The 11,302-nt window shown below is 40.1% G+C and overlaps 1 protein-coding gene across 1 annotated transcript in view; it reads left to right on the top strand.

The window, feature by feature from the left end:
* The first annotated feature begins 2,858 nt into the window (after nt 1-2,858).
* The window catches only part of CRIP1 (cysteine rich protein 1), a 16,928-nt gene continuing 8,484 nt past the window's right edge, over nt 2,859-11,302 (top strand). The window contains exons 1-2 of the mRNA XM_015830411.1: nt 2,859-2,983; nt 9,987-10,081. Coding sequence (XP_015685897.1) covers nt 2,944-2,983; nt 9,987-10,081 — 135 coding nt within the window. The 5' untranslated portion in view covers nt 2,859-2,943. The remainder of the gene's footprint in view (nt 2,984-9,986; nt 10,082-11,302) is intronic.

The raw sequence follows: 11,302 nt of genomic DNA, 5'->3' as shown, positions 1-11,302 counted from the left end.
GACTTATATGTCTAGTGTTAGAGCTTATATGCCTGCAGGGTTAGAAGGCAAACAATGTATTTTTCTTGCTAACCACCTGGACCAGTGGTTCCTTTGTGGCTAGTTTGCCTACAAGCCTTTGCCAGCTTACTGGTCGGAGACATGCAATGTAGGAATTATCTTTCCTTCAATCTGTATCATCTAACATAATGATTGGACCTTCTGCATCCACAGTTGTTGGACGACGACTACCTTGGGCATGAAGAACATATTGAACACCATCCTATACCTAACGGCCTAGGAAATGCCATTATGCGAGCAATAATCCCAGCTATGGGGGTTGGTTTGAGTTATGAATCTATTATAGAATTAGGTGACTGGACTGAGGAAATGTTTAACCATACCATACAGGCATTTTCACAACTCATAAGGAACAAGGAGAAATATGGGAAGTAGTACAGAATCACCAAGCATTGAATATGGTACTGGCAGCAACGGGTGGGGTGTGTACTTGCATTGCTGCACTTTTATTACTGATTGTCAAGTTAATATTAGTCACATCATTCATTTCGTGGAAGAAGGAATCAAGAATCACTCTAAGGATCTGGGGATTTCTACTGATGCTGTATGGGGAGTCTTCAATGGTATATTCTCATTCCTTACCAGTTGGCTCCTGGGGATGGTTTAAGGAACTCTTCATTGGTCTTCTCTTTGTGGTGTTCCTTGTTCTTTTTTTCTGTTATATCTTTCACTGCTTGCCCCTAATCACCTCTGCCTGTCCTAAATGATGTGGGCCACATACTACAGAAGCTTATCCTGTGTCTATCCAGTTTGATGATTGTACTTCTGTGCATTGCTCAAAGTATGAAAGGGGGATTATATTGACCCGGAATTAGGGGACAGCATAGGAAGTATGAATTGTGAATATATGCAGATGGCCCTGCTGTCTTTGGGCACTTGCAGAGTCATGGATGCAGGGTCATGAAAGGACAGCAAGGAAAACACCCCATGTCCCAGCCTACCCAGGAACATACGGTATCTTTAGGGAAACACCCAAAAAGAACATTTTCAGCTACTTCTGCTTTCTCCCTTCTTATCTACAGTGTGGCAGCCTTTCTGGGTGAAGTCTTTATCTTATGTGTGTCAGCTTTGCTGGGTGGATTGCTTATGTAATCAAAAAATATAAAAATAGGGATTTTCTGTCATTCAGGGCTTCTCCCTTTTAGAGAAGTCTGTCTTTGTTCAGCTGAATAAAAACGTAAAGCTTAAAAGGCAACTTCTGGTTTCCTGTGTTTCTTTATCAAGCAACAGATCCTGCACAACACCTCCAGCTGCATGGCCCGGTTTGTAAGTGGCTGTGGCCCAGTACCGGTCTGTGGACCGGGGATTGGGGACTCCTGCCTTATACGAAATAGTATCTCCCACCATATTTGAATAGCCTTCTCTTTCTAACCTTCAAATAGTGAACACTTTTGAATAAGTTGTTTGGTTTTATGCTATTCAAATATAACCTTCTGTTTTTAAATTTGATTTTTATTGTTTTAAAATCTTAAGTTATATATTGGACAATTGTATGCCACTTCGAGTTGGTTGAAACAGCCAATCAATCGAGCTCAAACTCAAAACTTCCTTTATTACCCTTGCTCCAAATGGGCAGGGTCTGGGAAACCCATCCACAAACACAAGGGGTCTGCTGCCAGCAAAATGGGGCTTATCCAGTCCGAGTCCATTAGAGAGGTTAGCTTGAAGTCCCATCCTAGGTGCCAAATTGTTGAAAGAAAAATCTTCATCAGGATCCAGTCCAAGCCGGGAATAAACAAAATGGAGACTGCTTTAGAAAGGAGGTTGTAGTTTATTGAAGAGCAGAGCCAGACAGAAATATGGCTCTGGGAAACCTGACCACATGTAGCTGTGAGAGATGGGTTTTTATACCTTGTTGGGCTTTTGTGTTTGGAGTTGTTTCCTGTTCCTATGGTATGAACTTTGACCTGAGCTTTTGACTGTGTCCTTTTTGATATTCTGATGGTGGTGGGTTAATCCTATTATGTCCTAAAGGTCATATCCTGCTTCCCTGTGGCTGTGGCTGATGGCTATGTCCTGTGTTGGATTTTTTGGGCTAGGGGTTGTTGGTTCTAGGGATCTTTCTAATCCCATCAGCTCTAAACTTCCTGGTGCCAATCTTTCTGAAAGGATTATCAAATGTGCATTTCGAAAGCTGCCTGTTTGGTTTCTGCTTGTGGGAGGGAGACTTTGGGCTGTCTTTGCCTAAGATTTTTCATTATTCCTTTGGCGAAATATACTATTCTGTCGTTTTTAATATCCCCCCAAAATATTTCCTTTTCTAGGAGGGTGGATGGATGCTTACTTCCAACACAATCAATCAGGCAGCATTAGATAAAAGATAAGAAAACAGATTTTTGACTATACATCAGAAAAAATCCTAACAATAAGAGCAGTGCAGCACTTTAGATGGTGGAATCTCCTCCCCTACAAATATTTCCTAGAGGATAGTAACAATGAAAAATACAGTAATTGGGAAAAAATATAATAAACTTCTAACAATTATGACATAACTAAGCAATAGTTTGATCCACTTAATTCTCTTTCAAATGCATTTTTTTAAATTCGTACCTGCAACTGAATTGAAGCTACCATCCTTCGAGAGCTTTTGCTGTTTTCCAAGCACTTTCCTTCCCTCTGTTTTCGAGGGCGTTTCCTAAGGCAGCCCCACCATGTTACCTACCCATCCTGGGCCTTAATTTTCGCGGTCGCCAGGAGCCCTCAGCCAACAGAACCGCGCCTAAAACTCACTGATTCGCCGATGCTGCTGCTCCGAGGGCGCGGTCCTGACTTCCCGCTCTACTGCCCGCGCGGGTGTGGCCGCAGGCAGTAAAGCGAGATCTTTTCTGCCGGAAGCCTCGCTGCCTCGTTGCAGTGCGGACTGATTGCGCCTTCGGCGACGCCATGCCCAAGTGCCCTCGTTGTCAGAAGGAGGTCTATTTCGGTAAGGGAGAACTATTGTCGCTTCCTTACTTCGCGACAGGTACAACCGGGATGGAGAAAGGAAAGAAAGGCTACTATGGGAACCAGTTCCGAAATACATTTCAGAGACCAAAATCTGAGGTCTTTCCTGCAGCGGGGGTTGGGTGTGCAAGGTAGCAATCAAGACTGATTCAGAACAGAGATTCTCGGGGCAAAACTGATAATGGCTAATCCCCAAGTACAGAGGATTTGGAGCGTCCCCAGATCCTGGGAGTAGGACTGTAGTACCTGAGCTCAAGATCTTCTGTACAGCACAAAGAACTTTGGAACCGCAATTTCGATTAGGAAAAGGGCACCGTCTTGAGCTAAAGTCCACTTCTATTGTGTTTTTTCTCGATTTCTCTATAGTTTTTTGTTGTAATCTGATCCGAAGATCTTTTTGGTGCATCTCAGTACATTGAGAATTGTCTCACGCATTTGCACACGACACTAGACAATTTTAATATACCAGTCCTAGATTCCATATTTTGCACTTTTAGAACTTTGAAAAGTCTCTTCCCTTTGTCAGAATAATAATTTGGGGTTCCAACTCCAGCCGGAGTTGCATAAGAATAAATAAAAATAAGATCCAGACAGCTGTGAGGAAAGAAGAAATGTTTATTCCTAAAAGCAAACAGTTTGCCTTTGCGAGAAGTTGCAGAGAAATGGGGGAACAGCAACCCAATTAAATAGGGAGCTTGTCCGGGGTGTGTAGGTACTGATTCTAGGGTGACACTTGTGTGTGTGAGTGCGTATGTGTAGATATGTCTCTGATGTTTATTCTTGTGAATATGCAGTTCTGCTGGGAGACCTAATTTAATTAACTCTATTTGTGTTTGCAGACCTTAGCCTTTGATATGTGGATTAGGTCTGGGTAACTGATTTGAAGGTTTGAGGAAGTTTGGGTAAAATATATTCCCCGTTTGCTATTTTTATTTGATTAATTTAGTTTCAGCTTGACTGTCAATTATTTAGTGGAAATGCTGATTCTCAGATCATTGTAGATTATATTAATATTTTAATGGAGGATGGAAACAGTATAAAGAATAAAATATATTTTGATATAAAACGTCCCACACCTTAAAGCAGAAAAGAGTGTGTCAAATAAAAAAATGGGAGGGGCGGAGATTATAGCATGTCACAGGCAGAGAAAGATTTGGAGTAAGAGAATGGTACTCTCAATTTACCTTAAACTGCTTTGCCTGTTTCTAAATTCTCCTAAAGGACCTAAAAGAAGTCCCAATGTTGTCTTGCTGGCTGAGCATCATGAGAGTTGTAATTTCAATTCATATGAAAAGTGCCAGACTTTGGGATATGGTACCCCCTACTATACCAGGGGATTCTAAAAATGAATTGCGAACTTTCTATCCAAAGTCAGAAAAGGCCATGTTTGAGGGATGGAAAACAGTGCCCTTTGATTGGATCTAAACTCCAGTTGGGGCTATAAACCTGTTATCATGGTAAAAAATCAAGTATATCATGGTTAATGTTTGATTATCACTTTATAAATATATTTTCCAGTATTTCTGAATGGTGTGGCCAAGTGATGTGAAATTTGCTGAAGCCAATAAGAAACAATATTAAAATAGCACAATGAACTGCTCTTGCAGACATCTCTTGGAGCACATACACCTGAAGAACCTATGTGCAGGAAAGTTAGGCCTGAGAAAGACAAAAAGGCAAAAATTAAGAGATGCTAGTTGCCAATTGCTCTCACCTGAATTATAAATTCCTGGCTTCTTGTAATTTTTATCAGTAGAAGAACGGAGGAACAAGTATTTTAATAGGGATATAATATTAAGATTCAGAGATTTTTCATGCCAAGAATATAGAATAAACGAGTAAATCTTGCAGATTTCATGATGCATAGAATACCCTAGATTCTAAAGACCAGAAATAATGATTCTTATTTATTTAATTAGTTTACATATACAATGCAATTCTGTAAATTAGGCAACCAGAAATATAAAAAGATTATCAAAAGAAATGAAAAGTCACTAATAATTTATCTGGGATATTATTTATATGATATATAGCTTGGCACTGTATGAATCTAGATTTTTGTTGTTTATAGATCATAATTCACAGTTAAGTACAATCTGTACACAATAGATTGTGAGTTATTTACAAATCTTACTTAGCCTTAGCATGCTGTCCAAGTCAAGCATGTGTCAAGTTTGTAGAGGCCCATGGCAATATTTCATGGCTATTATGTGAGGGAATCATAGGATTTGGTACAACATGTTTTTCACCGTACATTATTCAGAGCTACAGCATGCATCTCGGAAGACAGTGCAATATCAAATTGGTGGTACAATTTAATAGAATAGAATAGAATAGAATAGAGCTGGAAGGGACCTTGGAGGTCTTCTAGTCCAGCCCTCTGCTCAAGCAGGAGAAGCTACACCATCTCAGAGAGGTGAATGTCCAGTCTCCTCTTAAAAATCTCCAGTGATGGAGTGCCCACGATTTCTGGAAGCAAGCTGTTCCACTGGTTAATTGTCCTCACTGTCAGGAAGTTTCTCCTTAATTCCAGGTTGCTTCTCTCTTTGATCAGTTTCCAATCATTGGTTCTCGTCCTACCCTCTGGTGCTTTGGTGAACAACCTGGCCCCCTCTGCCCTGTGGCAGCCCCTCAGATACTGGAATACTGATATCATGTCTCCTGTATTTCTTCTTTTCTTTAGACTAGCCAAACCCAAGTCCCGTAGCTGTTCTTCGTATGTTTTAGTCTCCAGGCCTTTGATCATCTTAGTTGCTCTTCTCTGATTTTTTCCAAACTCTCTATATCTTTTTTGTGATATGGTGACCAAAATATGATATGAGGAACCTGGGGTATTTCTTTAGTGCCAAGTACAGTTTCAGAATATAGGAGAGTCAGCACACTTCTTTCATAAAATATTACAATTTTAAATAAATATATATCTTGCCATAGCACTACTTAGAAAAGCTGCTGTTTGTTTTCCTTTGCACACAATGGGGCCTTTTGAACAGAAATGAGTAATAGCTATTCAAACTAATTTGCTGCCATAGAACAGTTAACTAATGTGCACAAGAGCTTTTGATTTCAACCTCTTATTATGTGTTATGTTTATTTGTTTTACACCTTAAGTAAACATTCAGCAATGCAATTCTTGTTTTAAAAATATTATGTAAAAATAATTAAGTAGGAGGAATACATGCAACTGAAGAAAATAAAATTAAACAGAATGATTAAAATTAACACAAAGTCTTTCCAAATGAAGTTAACAGTAAGCATAGAATGGGTAATTCTCCTTGGACACTATAAGCCATTAGTAATGGCTGTAGTGCCTTCCTGAGCTGACTTAGTCCATTCCATACTATCTAATTATTTTCTTTAAAAACCCTAGGCATAGAAAGTCCTAAATACCACCCTTGTCACAATGGAAAAAGCTGGACATTTTTTATTGTTAAGCGTTTTGTTTAATCCTTGTAAGAAAATTTAAACTGAACTGCAGAACGGTAAAATGAAGAAATACCCATATGTAAAGAAAAGAATCATACAAATAATCCAATTCTTTCTCCAGACATTCAAGGCTATGCATTTATTATTGTTATTTGGATCATCAAATGGTTGTGCTAGTGTACCACAATGGTCTTCAATATCCATAAGAATTCTGCAGAACTGAGCCCGCGGAGAGGGCCCGCAACCTGGGCGTCCTCCTGGATGCTCGGCTGTCTTTAGACGATCATGTGACGGCCGTGGCCAGGGGGGCTTTTCATCAGGCTCGCCTGATACGCCAGTTACGCCCCTTTCTGGATTGTGACACTCTACGCACGGTCACTCAAGCCCTCGTTTCCCGCCTGGACTATTGCAACGCTCTCTACATGGGGCTCCCCTTGAGGTGCACCTGGAGGCTCCAGCTAGTTCAGAATGAGGCCGCGCGGGGGATTTTGGGGGCCTCTAGATACTCCCATGTAACACCTCTCCTGCGTGAGCTGCACTGGCTGCCTGTGGCCTTCCGGGTGCGCTTCAAGGTGTTAGTAACAACCTTTAAAGCGCTCCATGGCAATGGATCTAGGTATTTGCAAGACCGCCTCCTACCAAATACCTCCCTTCAACCAGTCCGCTCCCACAGAGAGGGCCTCCTTAGGGTGCCGTCGGCCAGTCAATGCTGGCTGGCGATCCCCAGGGGGAGAGCCTTCTCTGTGGCAGCTCCTGCCCTCTAGAATGACCTACCCCCGACCTACGTACAACTGCGGACCTGCACCTCTTTCACCGAGCCTTGAAAACCCATCTATTCCATGCGGCCGGCCTGGCGTAGTTTTGATTGTGTTTTGGTAGGGGCTTTTATATGGGGTATTTTAGAGCAGGCTTTTTATTTAATATTTATTGTGATTTTTATTATCGCCTGTTCACTGCCCTGAGTCCCGTAAGGGAGATAGGGCGGTATATAAATTTAAATAATAAATAAATAAATAAATGTTACCATGTTAAGCTGCCTGCTATGTACATAAAACTAAGGAGAAATTTCCTGACAGTAAGAACAATTAATCTATGAAAGAGCTTATTTCCTGGAGTTGTGAGTGTTCTATTGCTGGAAGTCTTCAACAACAGGGGTTCCAAACTTTTTTGATTCCACAGACCAGTGGTGGCAGTGGCTTTGGCCAGCAGCAGGAGAGAATGATTTCACACATGCAATCTAAATCCTGTGCACGCGCAAATGAAGCTTTGCATGCTCTCCTGCTGCTTCGGCAGCCCGGTTCCCAATGGGCCACGGCTTTGTAGCGGTCCACAGCCCGGGAGTTGGAGATCCCTGATCAAGAAAATATTGGGCAGCCATTTGTCCAGGATGGAATAAGGTCTCTTGCTTTGGGCAGGAGGCTGGAGTAGAAGACCTCCAAAATTTCTTCCAGTACTATGATTCTATGATCAGTTCTCAATACTGGTATTCTAAATGTTTATGAAAATGAATGTAACTATCAAAAAACCCTTCATGCTAGTTTAGACACATATGAAAGCATATTTTAAACTAGAACTCTGTGAAAGTACATATAAATGCCTTTCTCAGTGTTCAGAGCAAGGTTGTTCTTCATCTCTTAAACTAGTTTGGAATAGATAAACAGTGCTTTGGCAGTTTTCAGAATCTTCCATCCGCAGTAGGTTTACTGTCTAGTCCAGGGGTAGGCAACCTTGGCTCTTTTATGACTCGTGTACTTCACTCGTGGCTCAGGAATTCTGGGAGTTGAAGTCCACGAGTCATAAAAGCAGGGCTTTTTTTTTTTTGTCATAGAACGCCCAGAACAGAGTTCCGGCACCTTTTGGGGATGGAACCTTGTAGGGTAGGCAAGGCAGGTTGTATGACGTGTGTGAGTTCCGGCACCTTTTTTTTTTTTTAACAAAAAAAGCACTGCATAAAAGAGCCAAGGTTGCCTACCCCTGGTCTAGTCCACACAATAGTACTTCTAGTTTAGAAATAAAATTATCTTAATATTCAAACAATGAGGGGAAAATTTGAATCTTAGAAAATGGTTGCAGTCCTGAGGCATCTGCAGAAAAGCCAAAGGAGACATTTCCCTATCCTTCAAATGATTTTTAAAACATTCAAAATCCCAAATCAGTATCACTCTCTTTCTTTCCCCCTCCCCCCCCCCTTTTCTCTTTTTAAAACACAAGATGCCAGCAGGGCTTCTCCTGCAGTAATTTTGGGGGTACTTATTATTTTTTTAAAAATCTTTTATTTTAAGTTTTGCTTTATTTTTTGTTTGTTTTTGTTACTGGGAGAGTCTTGGATTAAATTGCGATAAACAACTTCATCTTCTTGCCTTACCCAGCAATTTTCTCTATGGCAACTATTATCATGTGACTGCAATAAAAGAAGAACTGAATTATCCATAGATTTTTAAAAGGCTTAGAACAATTCTGTTTAAAGCACAGGGTTAGGGTTAGGGTTCAGATGTTTTCTCTAATGAACAATGTTATAGAAATACTTCTAATATGTAAATCCTATTGATACTGTAATACTTCTAATATGTAAATCCTATTAATATTGCTGTTCAAAGAGTCTAACCAAAGTTTTTTCTACATGGATGGTTTAAGCACTTTCAGAATTCTCTTTCACGCTAAATGTATAAGTTGATACATGCTGCTGCTTCTGGAAAATAACCTGATACTGATCTATTCTCTCTCCTTGCTCCCTTTTTTCATATGATAATTTTTTTCTCCTCCAAATAGTGTTCTACAGGTCAAGACATCTCAAAATGCTTTTTCTTTCTGGAGTATGGTCCTTCCATTATTATAAGCCTTACTTCAGATTCATCTTCTCCATAGTAGTCCCAACTACTATGTTTATTTTCCAACTAGCACCAACTATAACTTTTTTCCTTTACCTGCTCACTATGTAACATCCAGCTGAGTTTTGATTATTATTATTAACTCATTTTCTTCCCAGACAACTCCCACTCAGTATGCTCCACCTTTCAGGACATATTCAGTCATCTTGCTAGCAACTAAATAACTTGTTTTTTATTTACAGAAATAGAAGATGAATTGGGGATTTTTAAAATTTTTCTTTCTGCAAAGGGGGTGATGATTATGCATTCACATACTGCCTAACTGCCTGGTAATAAAGCAGTATTGTGGAGTGGGGAATGAGGAAACTGAAATGACTTCAATATAAAGTACAGTCAAATGATTGAAGGCAACAGCTCAAAGAACACATTCTTTCATGCCATTGGTCCCCATGTCTATCCCCAGGTTCTCCTGTGAAAAAGGAATTTATTAGAAAAGTTGGGAAAGGCTTCCTGCCTGAGGAATAGTTGTTGGGAAGTTGTGGAGCACTTTTATTCCGCCTAAGTGTTCCCCTTTATGGCCCTACTTTTTTCATATATGTTTTTTTATCTGTCTGTCTGCCCCTATCTATCCCCTCTCTCGGGCTCTCTCTTTCTCTCTCGCTCTCGCTCTCTCAAATTTATATGGCCATCATCTCACAAAAACATTTTTGATTTATGTCTATATTATAATAGCTGAAAAAGTCACCTCCCTTGGGAAAGATTGGCACCGGCCATGTTTGAAGTGTGAAAAATGCAAGAAGACTTTAAATGCAGGTGGCCATGCAGAGGTAAGTGGACTACATGAAGAGATGCATGTTCTTGGCAATGGCTTGAAGAACAGTTTTGTTCTGTCTCATAGCTTCATTCTTTTAGTAATTGTTCTTTTCAGTGTTTACCTGCTTTTTTAAATAAGGTTATTGTTTTATCATAGAAAATACCGGTAAAATAAAGGACAATAAAACAAAATGAAACAAAAACATACATTCAACCCTAACCACAAAAAAAGAAAAGAAAATAGTGTACAAAAAGGAGGAAAAAATGTTCAATTAAATTTAATATTCAGCATGTAGGATCCACTCTGGCTAAGTGCTGAAAGAAAAGAAAAAAGCAATAAATTCTCCTCCCCTTTTACAGTTGTGTGTGTGTGTGTGTGTATGTGTATGTATGTATATATGTGTGTGTGTGTATGTGTGTGTGTATATATATATATGTGTGTGTGTGTGTGTGTGTGTGTATATATATATATATATATATATTCTGTGTTAAATTTTAGATTTTATTTTAACACAGAAATAGTTTGCTGCACTAGCGTCTGCCTGTAAAAGCTCCTAGATTGGGGCTGAAAGGCGAAAGCAATAGTAGATTGCTCCCTCCCATATTTGGGTAGACCGGTGCTCTATTAGACCGGTTTATATATATATAAAAGAAATAACAAGAAAAAGCAGTCAACAGGTCACGCTAAACATTACACTAATCTTCAAATCCCTCTGTTAACCATCTGTTATTATATTTAGCAGGTAGAAAGTTCACAAACGGTTTCCAGCCTCTTATATAGCTGTCTAGTCCATTATCTCTACTCAAAGCAGTTAATTTCGCCATCTCTGCTAATTCAGTCAATTTCAAAATCCGTTCCTCAACAGTTGGCATCTCTTTTTCTTTCCAGTATTTGACAAGTATAATCCTCGCAGCCGTCACCATGTGAAGGAATAGCACCCCAAATTGTTTTTCAATTGACTTGTCCATCATACCTAAAAGAAAAGCTTCAGGTTTCATTAATATTTGTATCTTAAATATTTTTTGCATTGTCATTGTGGCTTTGGGGTGGATTTCCATCAGTACGCTGATGATACTCAGCTGTACATTTCCACCCCAGGCCACCCCAACGATGCCCTTGACGTGATGGCCCGTTGCCTGGAGGCCGTAAGGGTCTGGATGGGGAGGAACAGACTCAGGCTCAACCCTTCCAAGACCGAGTGGCTGTGGCTGCCGGCGCCTCGGCATAGTCAGCT

This window comes from Protobothrops mucrosquamatus, unplaced genomic scaffold (genome assembly GCF_001527695.2).
Source record: "Protobothrops mucrosquamatus isolate PMUCROS unplaced genomic scaffold, P.Mucros_1.0 scaffold_243, whole genome shotgun sequence".
NCBI lineage: Eukaryota > Metazoa > Chordata > Lepidosauria > Squamata > Viperidae > Protobothrops > Protobothrops mucrosquamatus.
This window is presented reverse-complemented; position numbering and strand designations above follow the sequence as displayed.